At 36.8% G+C, this 20,334-nt stretch overlaps 1 protein-coding gene across 2 annotated transcripts in view; it reads left to right on the top strand.

Moving 5' to 3' along the window:
- lrriq3 (leucine rich repeats and IQ motif containing 3) overlaps positions 1-20,334 on the top strand; it is a 64,466-nt gene that overhangs the window by 8,751 nt on the left and 35,381 nt on the right. Inside the window, exons 2-4 of one of the 2 annotated variants that reach the window (XM_008114089.3) lie at positions 14,404-14,700; positions 16,908-17,231; positions 18,966-19,099. In XM_008114089.3, coding sequence (XP_008112296.1) covers positions 14,437-14,700; positions 16,908-17,231; positions 18,966-19,099 — 722 coding nt within the window. In that variant the 5' untranslated portion in view covers positions 14,404-14,436. Of the gene's footprint in view, positions 1-14,403; positions 14,701-16,907; positions 17,232-18,965; positions 19,100-20,334 lie in introns of those variants that run through there. The other variant, XM_008114091.3, reaches the window with a different exon arrangement.

The following is a 20,334-nucleotide window of genomic DNA, read 5'->3' on the forward strand; positions in this document are numbered from 1 at the left end:
AGATTCTAAATGGGTTATATAGCTGTGTGGAAGGGCCTTGAGTCTACACTGCCATATAATCCAGTGCAAATTAGATAATCTGTGGAAGAAGCCTAAGTGAGGCCTACATCCGCCTGTCCCCTAACTGAAACCTGGCTGTCCCTTGATTGCTAGGCAACCAAGTAGGCAGAGATTAGCCCTCTAAACTGGCAGCAATTGGATAAAAACTATTATTGCTCTCCCTCTAATTAGGACTTTATTTTTCTTTTCTTTTTGTTGTATCAACCTTGAGGCGTGGATGATGGGTTGTGTTGTCAAATTTTGAGGTTGGGGGGCCTGTACTTTTGTTGTTTTGTGAATTGCCGTGATGCCATCACTCTTTTATATATATAGATATATGATTACATTGTCAGATAATCATTTCTATTGCTTAGTAAGGAAACTGCCAAGGCATATCTCTGCATTAAATCTACATTTGGAGGTCTGAAGACTGGAGGGTGGGAAGGGTATGCCACCCTTTGTTGTCAACTTTTCTTCTGTTCAGTATGGCTCTGTGGGCCTAGATAAGGTCTAGTTTCTGCAGTTCCTCTTTGCACCTCTGCGAACCCAACAACAGATGTGAGCTGTGTTTCAGATGGAAGCCCCTTCTGTTGATCAGCCTTTTTGAGAGCAGATAGAGGGTTCAACATAGCTGAACATTGCTTCATTCTCCTCTGTTTAGCAGTGAATCTCAATTAGAATTCCTCACAATAATAATTTTTCTATTGAATTGGGATTGGAAGGTACAAAAGTAGCTCAGAACCCCCCCCCCCCCCCCCCCGCTGCCCTTTTCTCCTATCTTGATTTTCATAGTAGCTCTGAGGATTGGGACTCTGGCTTGAAACATATCCAGCTTTTTTTTTTCTCTTGAAATTGTTATTCTGGAAATAAACTGAAAAATTATATCCAATTTTGGTAAAATAAATACATAATTTAAAAATCCAACATTTTACCTACAATTTCTAAATTCAATATTAAAATGTTTACTACAATTTTGTCTTGCTTCAGTACTTTGTAGTTTAAGAACTCTACTTATTATAAGGGCCATAAGAACATGGGGAAAGCTTTGCTGGATCAGACAAAGGCCTGCCTAGTTTAACCATCCGCATTAATGGTGTTTTAATAGCATGGCCTTTATCTGCTTCCTTTTATAGCATTCTTTGACCCACCATTGATGGATGTGGGGCAGGGAGCATTCACTCATTTATCTGCAACACTCCACTGTTTTAGAGGGCTCCAAGCATATCGGAGCAGGGGAGAAGAGAATCAGGCAATATAATTACAAAGTACTTCAGGTAAAGACATCCCAAAAAAGAAAACTGGCCCTTCCCAATCACTATTTCATATGGATTTTAAGATGACTTTCATTGTTCTCCATAGTCTGTGACAAATTGGGGAGAAACAGAATACTATTATATCTCTTAAATTTGTTCGAACTCCCAGAAATATGGCTCATAGCTCTATATAGCTTCTTTTAACTCTTGAACAAATATCTAGGAATAGGAGTGATGGTATAAAAACAGAGGAAACGTGGGTAGAGAAATCAACTTATCTGGATATCTATATATATAAAAGAGTGATGGCATCACGGTGATGCACAAAACAGCAAATCTACAGGCCCCCCAACCTCCAAATTTGACCACACAACCCATCATCCACGGCTCCAGTAAGATACAACACATTTATATGACAAACACAATCACAGGGCACAAACGGCCAAAAACTGCAACAGGCGATGTGCGCCTGCACGCACCCCCCTCATCCCTTCCCGCACGCGCACACACACCTCGCCTCAGAGCTGAAGAAAGGAAGGCAGGAAGGCAGATTCCTTGGTGGGCGCGGGATGGAGGAGGCCGCGCTGGGAGGTGCGGGCCTCACGTCGCTCTCTGCCCTCTCCCTCTCAATCTCCCCCCCCCTCAGGGCCCATGGAGGGCCCCGGTCGTCGTTCAGGCCCCCTCCTCCCGCCCCTCTCCCCTCCCCTCAGCGCGAGGAAGGCACCGCGGAGCCCCCGCCTCACCCTCTCTCCTCCTCCCTTCTCGGTTCTTCTCGGAGGTCTTCAAGCTCTTCAAGGTGAGGGGGGAAGAGGGGGGCATGGCCCTCGAGCAGGCCTGGACCTCCCCTCGAGTTGTTTGGGGCGCCAACCCCCGCCCTTCCTGGCCTCAGGACCCTTCCTTTTCCCCCTCACCCGGTTAAACGGCTGACGGGGGGAAAAGTCGAGCCTCAGGCCAGGAAGGGTGGAAGTTGGCGCCCAAAACAAGTCAAGGAAAGGCCCCAGTTGGCCCAGGCTGAGCTTCCCCCTTTTCTGTTGTTGTTATTGTTGTTGTTGTTCTCACCTACAAATTAGAACCCCTCCAATGCCTCAGAAGCCCCCTTTTTCCCCTCTCAAACCCTATCGCCCTCACCTTTCCCTTCCCTGTAATAATTATTAATATAATAATAACTGGTCATCAGTTAAGAATGTAATAATCACCAATAATAATACTAATTTATTATTATTATAATACTGATAATCATTCGAGAACATAATAATTCATAATAATAGTCAGTTCTTATTATAACACTGACAATCATTCAACAATGTATTAACAAATCGTAATAATAGAAAATTATTATTATTATTATTATAGTGATAATCATTCACAAATTAATAATTATTATTATAACATTGATAATCATTCAACAATATAATAACTAATAATAAATAGTAAGTTATTATTTTTATCACAATGATAATCATTCAAGACTATAATAATAATAATTATTATAACAGAAGGCGCCTCATATAATCCACTTCTAAACAAATAATATCACATTATAAATATACACTAGAATCTCACTTATCCAACATAAACAAGCCGGTAGAACGTTGCATAAGTAAATATGTTGGATAATAAGAAGGGATTCAGGAAAACCAATTAGGTAATCGAATTAGGTAATCATTATACAAATTAAACACCAAAACATCATGTTATACAACAAATTTGACACAAAAAGTGGTTCCATGCGCAGTAATGCTATGTAGTAATTACTGTATTTACAAATTTACCACCAAAATATCACAATACATTAAAAACACTCACTCCAAAAACATTGACTATTAAAAGGCAGACTCCATTGCATAATCCAGAACATTACATAAACGAATGTTGGATAAGTGAGATTCTACTGTAATATAAAATAATTACTGTGGTACAATAATACACAACAATATCATCTCAGGACAGTAAATAAAGATCAACACTCTAAAAACACAGCTATTCCACCCAGGAAACAATCAGGGCCATCTAACACTTCCCACCAAAGGATTCCCCCCTTCACACAGGAAACCACCCACGCTTTGAACCTACAAGGCCATTCCGTACTCATCACTCTCTCATCTCAGCACAGTAAATAAACAACAACAGTCTGAAAACACACAAATTCCATCCAAGAAACAATCACACCCAGCTAACACCTCCCACCAAACGATTCTCTCCCCCAGGCATGGAAGCAGCCAGGCTTTGAAGGTACAAGGCCATTCCGTACTCATCACTCTCTCATCTCAGCACAGTAAATAAACAACAACAGTCTGAAAACACACAAATTCCATCCAAGAAACAATCACACCCAGCTAACACCTCCCACCAAACGATTCTCCCCCCCAGGCATGGAAGCAGCCAGGCTTTGAAGGTACAAGGCCATTCCGTACTCATCACTCTCTCATCTCAGCACAGTAAATAAACAACAACAGTCTGAAAACACACAAATTCCATCCAAGAAACAATCACACCCAGCTAACACCTCCCACCAAACGATTCTCCTCCCCAGGCATGGAAGCAGCCAGGCTTTGAAGGTATAAGGCCATTCCGTACTCATCACTCTCTCATCTCAGGACAGTAAATAAACAACAGTCTGAAAACACATAAATTCCATCCAAGAAACAATCACACCCAGCTAACACCTCCCACCAAACGATTCTCCCCCCCCCCAGGCATGGAAGCAGCCAGGCTTTGAAGGTACAAGGCCATTCCGTACTCATCACTCTCTCATCTCAGCACAGTAAATAAACAACAACAGTCTGAAAACACACAAATTCCATCCAAGAAACAATCACACCCAGCTAACACCTCCCACCAAACGATTCTCCCCCCTAGGCATGGAAGCAGCCAGGCTTTGAATGTACAAGGCCATTCCGTACTCATCACTCTCTCATCTCAGCACAGTGAATAAACAACAACAGTGTGAAAACACACAAATTCCATCCAAGAAACAATCACACCCAGCTAACACCTCCCACCAAACGATTCTCCCCCCCCCCCCAGGCATGGAAGCAGCCAGGCTTTGAAGGTACAAGGCCATTCCGTACTCATCACTCTCTCATCTCAGCACAGTAAATAAACAACAACAGTCTGAAAACACACAAATTCCATCCAAGAAACAATCACACCCAGCTAACACCTCCCACCAAACAATTCTCCCCCCCAGGCATGGAAGCAGCCAGGCTTTGAAGGTACAAGGCCATTCCGTACTCATCACTCTCTCATCTCAGCACAGTAAATAAACAACAACAGTCTGAAAACACACAAATTCCATCCAAGAAACAATCAAACCCAGCCAACACCTCCCACCAAACGATTCTCCCCCCCAGGCATGGAAGCAGCCAGGCTTTGAAGGTATAAGGCCATTCCGTACTCATCACTCTCTCATCTCAGGACAGTAAATAAACAACAGTCTGAAAACACATCAATTCCATCCAAGAAACAATCACACCCAGCTAACACCTCCCACCAAACGATTCTCCCCCCCCCAGGCATGGAAGCAGCCAGGCTTTGAAGGTACAAGGCCATTCCATACTCATCACTCTCTCATCTCAGCACAGTAAATAAACAACAACAGTCTGAAAACACACAAATTCCATCCAAGAAACAATCATGGCCAGCTAACACCTCCCACCAAATGATTCTCCCCCCCCCAGGCATGGAAGCAGCCAGGCTTTGAAGGTACAAGGCCATTCCGTACTCATCACTCTCTCATCTCAGGACAGTAACTAAAGAGCAACACTCTGAAAACACTGGAATTCCATCCAGGAAACAATCAGGACCACCTAGCACCTCCCAACAAAGCATTCCCCCCCCTCTAACACACAGAACCATCCAGGCTTTGAAACTACAAGGCCATTCCGTACTCTGGGGCCAATTTGCAATATATTAATATATATAATAATACAATACATTGTATATACATATAATACTACTAATAATATTATAATACACTACAATATAATACTAATAACAATACAATATATATATATATATATATATATATATATATATATATATATATATATATATAGTGAAATAGTCGTATACTATTATATGTTATAGCGTAATATCCTATCATATGTCTTTAATATAATAAATGAATAAATAATACTGTATAATTTTTCTTGACGGTCACAACAAAAATAAAACCCAATGTAGATTAACCAACATCACTTAAAAAAAGCCACAGCAACGCGTGGCCGGGCACAGCTAGTAAGTATATAAGTTTGACGTAAGGGCTTGCACTGTCCTGCCCTGAATGATGAAATTTGCAGCCTGGATGGGTCTTGTACAAACATGGTGTATTTGTGTGCTGGTTCAATTTAGCTGGTAAAAGGAATGAGCCAGCTTACAGAAAACGAAGGTACCTTCTGTACAGAGTACATGGGTTACATTGTAATTTTGTAATTTTTTTTATGTTTAAGGCTGTTTTTGAAGATGATCTAGTAATTTCAACTTTTGGAGAATGTGGCTTCTCTTGTGTTTGAGGAGGTGCAAAATATATTAGTTTTGCTAGTTATTGCTACATTTATTTGCCTGAGAGATAATGCTGGTTTTGAATGTTAATGTTTAAATGATTTGGGTCCAGGTTGTGCAGGGGCTTGTCTCCTCCCGTTCTTGGCACCAGTGGCCTTATTTGTTGGCATGTTTTTAATATCATTTGGTGCTTTGGTGATCCATAGGCAGGGCTGTCAAACTCATTTTCACCGAGGGCCACATCAGCCTTATGATTGCCTTCAAATGGCTGTTTGTAATTGTAAGAAGCAACCCATTATTATAGATGTAATTATGTTGCCCTGGAATTGAAAGCCTTGCGGGCCATGCATGTTATGTTTTCTGTTCAACATAGTGTGTCTTTAGGAGTTGGACCTGATGGTAGGAGCTAACAAATAATGGGTTGCTTCTTTGCCTAATTCATAGGAGCTTTAAAACCGCAATTTGTTTCCAATTGATTTAAAGTCATATTTTGTTTGTCATATTAGTGTTTTTGTCAGACCCCTGGCAGCTGGGCACCAAGAACCATACACGGAGGCCAGTCTCTATCTAATATCTTTATTAAGGAAATATATAAAAGCAATAAAAACAAGTGAAGAATATAGTTCAGAAGCAGACCTTTCAAATGAGGTCAAATATAGTCCAAAAATGTATAGTCCAATAAATGATATTAGAGTTCAAAGTTCTTTTATCCAATACCGAAACACACACTATTGCCAACAAATAGCGTGGGGAAAAGTCAGAGTCTTAAGAGTCCAAGGTAGCTTGACAACAAGGCTGGAACAAGGCTGGATATAACTTGGTTCTTTTTTTAAAAAAAATAATCTTTATTAAATTTTCCATTTACATATTTAAATATAGGTATAAGATAATAAGCATGATTAATAGTGAGATAGAAAAGGAAAAAGAAGAAAGAAGAAAAAAAAGAAAGAAAAAAGAAAGAAAAAAGAAAGAAAAAAGAGAATAGAGAATATATATAAAATAAATTGGACTTCTGGGCATCTTCCTGGAGATTCCCTTCCTTTTCATTCTTCAATCTTTTCCTTGTTTCATTTCATTTCTCTGGAGTCCTTCCTTCCCGTCTTTCTTCCATTCATGATGGGGGGTTTCCTTTTTCATCTTCTGTTTTTTAATATTTCCCTTCTTAGTTTTCATTTTATCCTGACTTCCTTTGCTTCTTATATTATCTTTGTTTTTGTTTATTTATTTATCTATCTATTTATTTATTTATTTCTTTTCTTTTATATATGTCTCTTGTCTTTCCATTTTTATTCTATGGTCTTGCTGTTTTATTTATTTTTATATTTATTTTGATTGTTTTATCTTTCCTTCTAGGTATTTTGTTACATTGTCCCAATTTGTTTCTTTTATCGGATTTCCCTTACTTTTTGATAGAAGGAAAGTAAGCCTATCCATATTTTTTATATCTTGTATTTTTTTCAACCATTCTTCTTCTTTAGGGATGTCAGGATTCTTCCAAATCCTCGCATAGCATATCCTTGCTGCCGTCGTTAGCAGAAATAATAATTTATCTTTATTTTTTTCTAGTTTTTGTTCCGTTATTCCTAGTAACCATATTTCCGGTTTCATTGGCAGTTTTATCTCTAATATCTTTTCTATGTCACCCCTAATTTTCTTCCAATATATCTTGGCTTTTTCACATCCCCACCACATATGGTAGTATGTACCCTCAATCTTCTCACACTTCCAACAATTTTTTTTAAGTTTTTATAACATTTTCCTAATTTTTGTGGTGTCATGTGCCATCTATAGGCCATCTTAATCCAATTCTCCTTTAGATCTGTTGCATAGCTATATTTCAGTTTCTCCCTCCAGATTCCTTCCCATTCTTCTTTCCTAATCTTCCTGCCTATATTTTCATTCCATCTGGTCATATGTGATTTTTCCTCCTCTTTTTCTGTTTCCCATTCTACTAATTTTTTATAGATTTTTGTTATTATTTTTCTGTCTGTTTGTGTTATTTTTTCCCAAAATGTATTTTGCTCCTCAAATCCTACTTGTTTGTCTGTCTTAAAATGTTCTTTTACCTGCCATATCTGATACCAGGAAATCTTTTTATTTATTTCTCTCAATTCCTGTTGGGGTCTCATTTCCCATTCTCCATTCTGTTTTACTAATAATTCTTTATAATTTGGCCAGTTGTGCCATCCCAGTAGTCTTCTCTGCGATGCTTCTAGGGGAGAGACCCATAAAGGTGTTTTGTCATATAATTTCTTTTTGTATTTTTCCCAAATTTTAAGAATTGCTGAGCGTATAAAGTGATTATTAAATTCTTTCTCAATTTTGGATTTCCCATACCATAGGTATGCGTGCCATCCCAATCTTAAATTTATTCCTTCCAAATTTAGCAATTTATTATTTTCTAATTTTGTCCAATCTCGTACCCACATTAGAGCCGATGCTTCGAAATAAAGTTTTAAGTCTGGTGTCGCTAATCCACCCCTGTTCTTTTCCTGGATCATATATTTCAGCTTTATTCTCGGTTTCTTTTTTTGCCATATAAATTTCATTATGTCCCTGTTCCACTCTTTAAGGGTCTTTTGATTTCTAATTATCGGCAGATTCTGAAATAGGAATATCATTTTTGGTAAAATACTCATTTTTACACATGCTATTCTACCTAACAGTGACAGTTTTAACTTCCCCCAAATCTCCATTTCCTTCTTCATCTCTTTCCACTTTGTTAGGTAGTTATTTTCAAGTAGCTGAGAGTTTTTCTGGGTTATAATTATTCCTAGATATTTTATTTTGGGGGCAATTTGGATATTCCATTTTTTCATTAAAGTTTCTTGTTCCTTCTTTGTTATATTTTTGGTAATTGCTTTCGTTTTTTCAAAATTTATTTTAAATCCTGCTACTGCTCCGAATTCTCTTATTATCTCTAGCCATTTTCCTAATTTTGTGTCAGGGTCTTCTATTACACATATAATATCATCCGCGAAGGCTCTGATTTTGTATTCATAATTCTGTATTTTTGCTCCTTTCAGTTCTTCTTCCTCCCTTATTCTGTTTAATAGTATCTCCAGTGTCAAAATGAATATTAATGGTGATAAGGGGCAGCCTTGCCTAGTTCCTTTCTCTATATTTATATCTTTCGTTTCTCGGTCGTTAATTAGAATTTTTGCCTTTTGTGAGGTGTATATTGCATCAATTGTATTTTGGAAATAATAACCTATATCCATTTCCCTTATTAATAATTTGAAAAAGGACCAATTTACATTGTCGAAAGCTTTCTCAGCGTCGAGGGCCAGTAAAAGAACTTTTTTTTGATTTTTTATTTCATAATATTCAATCAAGTCAGTAATGGTTCTTACATTTTCTCTTTGGTGTCTATTGGGCAAAAACCCCGTTTGTTCTTCTTTTATCCAGTTTTTAAAAAAGTTTTTAAATCTTTCCGCTATTATATTGCTAAAAATTTTGTAATCCAAATTTAATAGTGAAATTGGCCTGTAATTTTTAATTTTTTCTGGGTCCGAATTTTCTTTATGTATTGTACATATGTTTGCTTGTTTCCATGTTTCCGGCATTTTTGCAATTTCTCTAATCCTATTCATAATTTTTTTCAAGTATGGTATTAGCTCTTGGCCGAAGGTTTTATAATATACTGCTGTTAGCCCATCTGGGCCCGGGGCCTTATTAGGTTTCAAATTTTGTATGGCCTTCTTTATCTCCTGCTCTGTAATTTCACTATTTAGTTCCTCTCTTTGTTTTTCTGAGATGTTTGTCACTTTTCTCTCTTCTATGTATTTCATTATTTTCTCCTCGTCTGTTTGTTCTTTTTGGTAGAGTGTTTCGTAAAACTTTTGGAATTGGGTTTTTATGTCTTCCTCCTTTGTATATATTTTGTCCCCTTCTTTTATTTTTGTTACATATTTACTTTCCTTTCTTTCCTTAATTCTATTAGACATCCATCTTCCCGGTTTATTTGCGTTTTGAAAGAAATCTTGCTTTATAAATTTCAGTTTATTAGCCCTTTCCTCCATTATCAAATATTCCCTTTGTTTTTGTAAGATTTCTATGTTCCTCTGGGTATCCTTGTTTCTTGGGTTTGATTTTAACCTAATTTCTTCCTTTTTTATTTCTTCAATTATCTTGTTCATTTTTTTCATCTTTCCTTCTTTTTAATTGCTTTTTGTTGAATAAATCTCCCTCTTACTACTACTTTGCTTGCTTCCCACAATGTAAATAGGTCTATCTCTGTTGTGTCATTTATCTCGAAATATTCTTGTATTACTTTCCTTATTCTTTCAATATCTTCCTCTTTCTTCAATAGATTTTCATCTAACCTCCACCTCCATTCTTTTTTTTTGTAGAATATCTCTAATTCTAATGGGCAATGGTCTGAATCTAACCTTGGCAATATCACTGTTTTTCTTATTTTTGGCATTAAGGACTTTGACACCCACGCCATATCGATTCTCGACCAGCTTTGGTGTCTGGTCGAGAAAAAAGTAAAATCCCTTACTCCTTCATTTTTTATTCTCCAGCTATCCTGAATGTTTAATTCCTTCATCATGTTCATCATTGTTTTTGGTAAATTTCCTATATTATTTTTACTTTTCCCTTTCTTCGCTACTTTACTCCTATCTATTTCCCCCTCTACTACACCGTTGAAGTCTCCTATTAATACTAAATGTTCATATTCTTGATCATTAATACTGCCTTTTAGTTTTTCTGTGAATGCTGACTTTGCTCCATTAGGTGCATATATGTTACATATTAATATATCTATTCCCTGAATCGTTATTTTTACTCCTACGAATCTACCCTCCTCATCCTTAAAAGCTAATTTAGCTGGTATTCTCCTTTCTACATACATCACTACCCCCCCTTTTTTTTTTCTAATGCCGAGGCATAAAAGCATTGTCCCAGTTTTTTTTCCTCCAGATATTTAACGTGTTTTTGGTTTATGTGGGTTTCTTGGAGAGCAATAATCTGGTATCTTTTTTTCTTTAGCTCATTAAATACTTTATTCCTTTTTGTTGCCGAATTTAGTCTGTTAATATTGTTTGAATAAATTTTAAGTTCACTCATATTTATCTTCGTCCTTATCACCCACTGCTTCTGTCTCTTCCTCTTCCTCCTCTTCTTCTCTCATTCTATCCTCTTGTTCCTCTTCCGCCTGTCTTTCTTCCACTTTTCCTAGATTCGTAGATTCCATGTTTTCCCTTAGGTTCAGTCTGCATTCTTTTATGTCCAAATCATCTTTTTCGGGTGACTCTATACGTTGTCTCTTTGGTTTTTTCTTCTCTTTTTGTTTCCTTTCAGACTCTTCATCCTTCTCCTTTCTTATTGTGTTGTAAAATTCTCGGGCTCTTTCTTCTGTTGTGATCCAATACCTTTGACCTTTATACGTTGTCATTAATCCTTCTTCTCTTTCCCACCTGTATCTCGCCTTCTGTTGCTTCAATTCCTCTGTCAGGAAGGTATTTATTTATCTATTGATTATTGTATTTGGTACTTCCTTCAATATCGCTATTTTTGTCTCTTTGTAGAATATCTGTTTTTTGTTATTTATTCTCAATATTTCATCTCTTGCAATTTTCTTTGTAAGGTGTACTATCACGTCTCTCGGGGTTTTGTTTCTTCTTGAGAAATTTGTGTTAATCCTGTACGTTCTGTCCATTTGTACTTGTATCTCCTGTTCGGAGCAGTCCAGAAGTTTCATTAGTATCTCTATTACTTTCTCTCTTATGTTTTCTCCTGGCTCTTCCGGTATATTTCTCATTCTTAATTGATGTTCCAATTCTCTTGCCTCCATGGCTTCTTGTTTTGCATTTATTTTTTCATTTTTTTTCTCTAGTTCTTTTAGTTTATATTGGGTCTTTTCTTGAGTTATCTTTAGTTCTTTCTTTTCATTTTTCAGATCCTTTATTTCCTGTTGTAATGTTGTAATCTCGCTCTTCATTATCCCCAATTCTTCTTTAATCTCCTTTTTAAAATCCGACATTTGTTCCTGTTGAATTTTCTGGTATACGTCTTGCTTCTCCTGAATTTTCTGAATCTCTCTCATCATGTCTTTCATCATATCCTTCAGGTTCATTTCCTCATTCAGGGATAGTCTTCTAATTGCACCTCTTGAGTCTTTTATTTCTCTGTCTGATTTAAATTTAAATGTTGCCATCTTGTTCTCTGAGTATTTTTTTTCTTCTTCAAATATTCTTTTCGTGCTAGTAATAATTAATTTGAATATCAATAAGGTTAGTTAGGCAAAATTTCCACTCGTGTATGCTTTCTTATACAGTTGCTTATTTTGTCTATCCGCCCCTATAAGTCTTCCCTCTTTTTGGTAGTTTCACTTTAGTCGTACAGTTCCCCAAGTTTCCTGTTATACTTTCCTCACCTTCCTCCGCTTACTTGTGTCTTTATATCTCTTTGTATCTCTTTATTATTGGTCTTTCTTTCTTTCCTCTATTTCCCTTGGGGGACCTTTGTCTTTGCTATCTTGCCGTTTCTTTTGGGAAATTCCCAACTCCTATTTCTATTATTTATTTAAACTTTAGTCTTTCCTTAGTCTCTCCTTCTTCCCTACCCAGAAATTTTTTTTTCCACTTTACCTTTCGGAGATTCACCTTCTCCGCTTCTCCCCTTCTCTTTTTTTTCCTCCTCTCAATCCTGCTGGCGTTTCCTGCCTCTTCTTTGTGGGTTTCTTCTGTTCTTTCCTTTTGCTTCCGCCCTTTCTGTCTCCCCCTCGTCTGAGCTTCTTCTGCCCTTCTTCACGTCACGTCCTTTCCCTCTCCTTTCTCTCGCGTGGTTTCCCTTCTGCGTTGTTTCCGGTTTCTTCCAACGGGGCTTTCCCCTGCACCTCGCTTTGTTTACAAGAAGGAGGACTCTTATCTTATCTTCCCCCAAGGTCAGTACTCCGCCATCTTCCTAGCTTTGATTTGTTGTTTATTTTTAGCCTTTTTAGTCCTTAGCCTTAGCCTTAGCCTTGGCCTTTAAGTCTTTTTCTTTTCCTTTCCCTTCCGATCCTTAATATTGATTAGTTTCTGCCATAGCACTAAGCAGGAAAGCAGGTAAGCACATACGCTATGTGCTTTACTTCTCTACAGCTTTCCCCCCCTCCAGGAAGGCAAGTCTTCTTCCTACTCTCTTCTTATTCTCCAGAGAGCTAACCTCCGTTACGATGCCCCTTGGTTAGATCTTAAGTTCCATTTGTCGTTTCATCATTTTTCCGTTAAAACAATGCGCCCGGTCGGCGATTCCTGCTGGGGATTTCTCCCCCGCGCGCTTTCCACCGCGACCCGCCTTAACCAATAGGTCTTTTGCCGGGTCCCTTTTGGAGCCCACTCTTGAGGAATGGGCCCCTTCTGGGTCCGTCGGCTGACCCCCGGTTTCCGCTGTCCACCTCACCTTAATCCATGAGGTGGAGGGAGCTATTGCTCTACCCAGTCGCCCGGTTTCAGCTGGCACCCTCTGGAGAGATCTAAAGTGCCTATCTCGCCGCCATGCCTGCGCACCGGAAGTCCGATATAACTTGGTTCTTTAACAAGGTCCGAGACTAGGTACAAGGTAATTCTGGAACAAGGTCTGTGGTTAAAAGCAAAGCGATGCAAAATCTTGAATGCTTGATCCGGGAGGCAAGGAACTGGGGTTACGAAGTCCACACACGATCTCACTCCTGAAGCTGATCTGTTGACTCCGCAAAGAATCTCCCGCGCCAAACATCTATATTGGGTCTCGTTTTCCCGCCAACAATCTCTTTCCCAAGAGAACGAGAAGCGAAACCCAACTCTGTCCAGATGCAAGACTCCTTAGAATTTCCCAAGGGAAGCAGGCCTAATCAGCCTGTTGTTTGGCAGCAATCCGTAAACTCCTGCAATTTGCTTCTCTGACTCCTCTGTCTCTAGAATAAGATTCCCTCCTGGGAAACGGAGGCGAGGAATGCCCAAGGTCTGTTTTACTGAATTCTTGAGGACAAACATCAACATCCGGCAGGTGAAAGGACTCTGGCTCTTGTTGAACCGGCGAAAACCCCATGTTTTCATCTTCATCTGCCACGATAGTACTAGGAACAGGACTACAAGGCCCATGGGGCATCACAGTTTTGCTATTAATTTATTGCTTTGGCTCTAAAAATGATTTTATACAGAATTGTTCATATTTTAATGATTGCTATTTCATTTCATTATAGTTTTATACTTTTTATTTGATTGTTTCCTTGTATGAATCTGGTCCAGAGAAGAAGCATATAAATATTTGAGTGGATAATAGACTAAGTAAATTATAATTGGATTGAATGAATAAAATATAGTTTAATATATTGCTTATGTGTATTTCATTCTGTAAGTAAGTATATTACATTTACTTGCATTATCTTCTCATTTTGGCATAGTTTTTTTTTTAATTAAAAACATGTACTTTCAGGGTAACATTGAGAAATGGCAATAGCTTTTAAAAATGCTTATATTAGATTAACTCCCCCTTGTCTTTCTTGTTGTGGCTAGTTTTTCTACAGAGCAGGGCGTGTTGTAACAAGCAGTTAGATATTTACTTAAGATATTTGAAGTTTTTCTTATGAAAAGTAAAAAAAATGTAACGTGCTGTGTAATCCTTTTTACCCCTTTAGATCTCTCATGGATAAACTGTAAATTAGATAACAATGGATAAGAGATTTACAAGCTACCTTGTGCCTGCTTCTGAAAATCTGCTGCTTGAATGTGGACAAACTGCTGATCAAAATAAGTCAAAGAAACTACAAGATCTTGTTGTGGTTAGGCAACATGCTCAGTATATATGTGATCTATGTGACATGCAATATTGTGTTTCGCTTAAAATATGTGATTTGTCTGGTAATTTCCTTACAAACATTGATGCGCTTGAATGTTGTCATCGTTTAATTAAATTGGATCTCCACAGTAATCAGGTGAGCAACAGCATTTTAAAAAGATAAACACATGTGAAATAAATGTATCTGTTTTTGTCAATAGATCATTGTTGCAAGCCTAATACAATGCTGCCAAGTCCCTCCATAGTTTAGTGTGTCTGTTACTGCTAATGGTGTTTGTATATTATATATAGAAGCCAGTAATGTAGCACTTAATGTCCGCTATAACAGAAACACAGCTTTTTTACTACTGTGAAATTTTATTTCTAGATTTACATAAACATATCAAAATATAATTGGGGCTGCCTAAAGAAATAAAAGGGTTTTTTTTTTGGAGAGGGGTGGTACAATGGAAAGGAAATATAGTTTTTGCCTTTCCACAGCATTCTACTGTTGTGTTAAATGACATCCAGCTTTAGGTCATCTCCTTGATTCTTTTCCTGATGTTTTCCATTTATTTTTTTCTATTTTTCTATTTCTCTAAGCTAGGATTTTATTTTATTTCTGAACATCTGATTAGTACTCTTATATTTGCTAGTTGCTGTATTGATCTTTGTATCTAGTGAAGGGAAAGGAGGATCACAATCACACAACAGGATGCATATGGAATTTGGGATCAGAGTGTTATTTTGATATGTGTTTTACATCAAAAAAATCAGCAGATGTTTTTTATGATCATTTCTCTTTGATGTTTTCTGCTCAGATAAGATTGTTTAACTTGTGAAAAACAAGTTTCCATAAAATAAATTTCATACTGTTCAAAAGGTCTGTATGTCTGTGGGTGGGGTATATACACCCACCCACACACACAACTACATCCTTGAAATTAGTTATTGTATGCTTAAGCAATGCCACTGAGAAGAAAGTTTACTTTAAAATATTTTAGATTCTTATCAGAAAAGAACTAACATAAATTAGATGATGGGGTAGAGAGAAGCAAAGAGGAAAAGGAGGGGCTGGGAGAAGCTATGAAAAAGTATATGTATTTATACACATTTTAAAGTGTAAATATCAGCATACAAACTGAACTTTTAAACAGTATGCAAGAAACGAGATACATGTATTGAAAGATCAAGCAAATTCAGTACATACACTGAAATACTATAGCAGGGAACTATGCATTAATGTAAACACTAAAACAGTTCCAATAAGAAATTGTAAGATGATAAATACAAAATTTGACTTTTTATTTAGTAGACATAGAAGAAAAATTCTTCTAAAACTATATAGAAATGAATATATGGTAAAATTTAAATCAATCTAAAATCTAGTCAGTATCTGAGCATGCATGCTTTACTGGGCACATTGCCTCCCAGTCCAACTTTCATACAGGAAAATATAATCTGTACTCATGACAAGTAGCCACTCAGTCACTGTTTTAGAACCTCCAGAGAAGGAGAATCAATCACACTCCTGGGCAGCTTTTTCCTCTGCTAAACAGCTCTTATGATCAGAAGGTTCTTCCTAATGATCAGGAGGAAAAAAGATCTTTGCAGTCTTAGTTGACACTGATCATTACATCCGAAATTTTCAAAGATCTTATGTTCATTATCAAACTTTGTATATTAGAATTACATAATAATAATAATAATAATAATAATAATAATAATAATAATAATAATAATAATTTTTATTTCTTGCCTGCCTCTCCTCATGGCTTGTGGCAGGTTACATCATTGCTAAAACACACATTCACCTAAAACATTCTTTAAAATAAACATATTAAAACGTATTTACACAGAATACATATAAAAATACACAAAACAAAGATTAAACATAAGATGTAAGTTTAAAATCCATCACTAAAACTGCCTGGGTCTTAACTTAGTATGTTTTTTGCTATACTATTGTATGTCTACTCAAAAAGAAATAGGATATTCCCTTTGTTTACATCAGTGGTTCTCAACCTGTGGGTCTCCAGATATTTTGACCTTGAACTCCCAGAAATCCTAACAGCTGGTAAACTGGCTGGGATTTCTAGGAATTATAGGCCAAATCACCTGGGGACCCACAGGTTGAGAACCACTGGTCTACATGGTCCCATTATACAATTTGGTTATCTGGTTTTATATTGGACAAATCTGATGAATGCTCCATGCCTTTCAAATGTGTCATTCTGAAGATTACTGAGGAAAGTATTTTATACAGTATTTGGTTACTTGTATTAAATTTTAATCAGTACATTTACTAACCAATTTCCATCTTTTTTCACCTCCAAAAACTGTTTCATTTCAATATTGAACCAGCTAGAAGAACTTCCAGGTCCATTGTTTTGGGGGAAAATGACAGACTTAAGACTACTCTATCTTCATGATAATGGAATTTCAGCATTGGAGAATGTACATTCATTATCTTTCTGTCCTAATCTGACTGCACTTACCTTGTTCAATACTCCACTGTGTCTGAAAATTGCCTATAGGCACATTGTGGTTAACAGCATTTTTTCACTCAAGGCACTAGACTTTTATGTCATTTCTGATGAAGAAATAATGGAGGATTGGAGGCTTCCAGCAATATATAAGCCATTTTCTCCTAGTTTTTTTGTTGATTTTTCCCCTTTTTCTGGAAAGGTAAGCAAATTCAATAACTTCATTTTTTGGGGTAGGCTTATTAAGTTTCAAATATGTTGCAATAACCTATAACTATTAGCTGTTGTTCAGCCACTGGGTTTTTGCATTCAAGGTTCTAGAAAGACATAGATTCTCTTTTGAGAGAGAGAGAGTTGTGCATGCTATCTTCCATGGACAATTTGTTTTCTCAAAAGAAAAGTGTAACAGATCTATCGCTTTGAAAAATATTTATGAAATATGCTTTTAGTTACAGTATCCTTGTGGAGCAGCAGGGATAGTGTATATGATTAAATGAAGTCAAACTATTATAGAAGAATTTGAGTCCTCTTTCTAGCATGTAAGGCAGGAGTGTGCAACATGCAGTTCTCCAGATGGACTATCCTAACCAGCTCCAATCAATCATACCTTGGGGTGAAGAGGACTTGGAGTTGCTGTGTGACATCTGGAAGTCCACATTTTGCTCAGCCCTTCCAGACAGTATGATTTGGAAATAGTGTTTAACAAATTGAGTTATGTTGCCTTTTCCTGTAACTAGACTTTGTTGGGCTGAGAAGGGCTAGAAGGAAGCAGGTAGAACGGATGTATCAAGTTGACTACTGAGTATAAATAAAGAACTTCCACCTAAGATATGAAATCATGAATTGCAAAACATGACAGAGATTGATCTTTAACTGTCTCAGACCAGTTCTTAAGAGCAAGCAACATATTTTGGTATGCTCCCAGGTTCTGCTGATTCTCTGTGTTTATTTCCATGTTCCACTGCTCTGCAGAAGAGACAGTGCTTAGAAACCCTTTGGCTGCACTCTATGAGCACTCTGTGAGCTCTGTCTTGCTCTCTGTTGCAAGCACTGATTGCAGTAGACAGTGAAATACACAGGGTGATTTCTATGGTGTGAGGAAACCTACAAGATTCAGATGGGAAATCATGACCATAGTTCGCTGGCATTGGGAGTCCTGGATTATTCTTGCTGCTGAGTTTCTGTAATGAGTGGATTGATCTGGCACCTCAACAATTTCCACTAGTGAGATTTCTGACTTAGCTACTCCTTCTGCCTCTTTGTCAACATCTAGATTATGTTTTGAGTCATAACAATCATACTTATGAACAAGGACGAAGCTCATACAAATGGGTGCTGGGGCTATACTATAGTTTTCTTTAAACTTCAGTGTTGAGTAATCATATGTTGAGCAAGATGTGAGAAAAAAATGGAACCTTGCAGGACCTCAAGGCAGGACCAGTCAGTAATGTGTCAAAACTCACTGGATTCAACCTACCAAAATGATAATGGACACATGACAGTTACTGTTGATATTTTCTATATCATCTTGAATTCTCAATCCCTGTAATTTCATTATGAAAATCTCCCAATCCCAATCCAACTTCCCCTGTGGCTAATGAAGGCACAGATATTTATAGTGTGAAGGTATAAAAATACAGATCACAACAGGTAGTTGGAAGACTTTGCACAAAGGAAGAATACTTTTAGTATTTGCTCCCTTACTAAATGGAAAAACTGAAAATTATGATGGAGTTTATGATCTTTTGTGTGTTCAGTTAAGAAAATTTCAAGGCAGTCTCTTCCCAAAATATACCGAGTTCAAAATAGACCAAAACAAAGACCTGGCCAAGATGACACATTAAAAGTTATTGCTCCAAAACGCTGTTCTACAAAAGTTGATTTTAAAGACAGTGTGTTTTAATTTACATTGATATAACATTCTCATTTTTAATAGGAAATTGCATATCAGGAAGAAATGAAAATGATAAGAGAGATAATTTCCAAGATCAATTTTGTTCTAGCTCATCATTCACCAGTCTTGATTATTCAGAAATGGATAAGAGGATATTTAATTAGAAAAAGATTGTGGTGAGTATATTTTTGCTTAATTTTAATCAGGAGATTTTTTGTGGAGAACAGAATTTCTAATATAAGTTAGCTTCTCAAAGTTTTTACCAAACATACATATAAATAAGTCCGTAATGCATTAAAATACGTGGCAAATTTCCTTAAAATGTCTATTGGAACAATTAGAAACTATTGAATATGGAGATCTCTTCAGCTTATTTTACTGAAATGTTTCAAAAGTGAAGGATATGGTTTCTGATTCTTCAATCTATTGAGCACTTTTTTTGTGGTTTTTTAGTATTTTGGGAGTTTGTGTGGCTAACAAATAACTCATTATTAATATAAGACCGCATACATAGTGATTTTAATTGTTTTACAGTATACAGATTATCCATGTGATTTTACACCATTAAAACCACTTGGATTGTAAACATTTCCAGGAGAGGTTTTTTACTTAAAGATGCTGCTATCATTATTCTGATGGAAAGTCAATACATATAAAAATGTACAGGAAATATACTGTAGTTGATAAGGCAAACCATTCTCAGTCTTTATTGAATGGACACTGGTATAAAGTCCCAAGAATGGATCCTTCACAATATAAACTGATCTTGACTTGTAAACTGGAAACAATGTTCTATAGAGTTATCTGCTGTAGATATTTTATGTACATAATGAGTAAATTTTCTTACAGAGCTGCTATTTACTGATTGATTAGTTTCATATTATATTGTGTCCTACTAATGTGTCCTGTTACAGATTTTGTTCACACCCAAAATATCAAAATATCTAAATTAAAAACAATAAAGGTATTTCAAGTATGTTTTATTTACTAGTCCGTAGTTTATCTACACTCAGTTGAAAATATAGTTTTGCAAACATGCTCTACAGCTACTGTGGATGCTGACATCTATATAATATTGTAATGAATTGGCTAATGTCTACTATGTGAACACTTTTATTGAAAAAGAATCATCAGAAGGATTTGTTTTCAAGCAGAGTGCCTTGACAACACACACACCTGCCAAAATGTCACATACAAAGACTAAATTATAAACACCTCTGTTTTACAGTAATTAGTATTACCTTGTCCTTTTCTAAAGCTGTAGAAGTAGCTCTTGGCAGAGAGTGTTATAAATGTTAAATATTTTTATTAACTATTACCAGGATGTGGAAAAGATACCGGGCATGCTACATTTTTTGAAAATTGGGTCTTGGTTGCCAACATCAGAGTTGGTATAGAACAGCAGCTAAGA

Source organism: Anolis carolinensis, chromosome 4 (assembly GCF_035594765.1).
Source record: "Anolis carolinensis isolate JA03-04 chromosome 4, rAnoCar3.1.pri, whole genome shotgun sequence".
Lineage (NCBI taxonomy): Eukaryota > Metazoa > Chordata > Lepidosauria > Squamata > Dactyloidae > Anolis > Anolis carolinensis.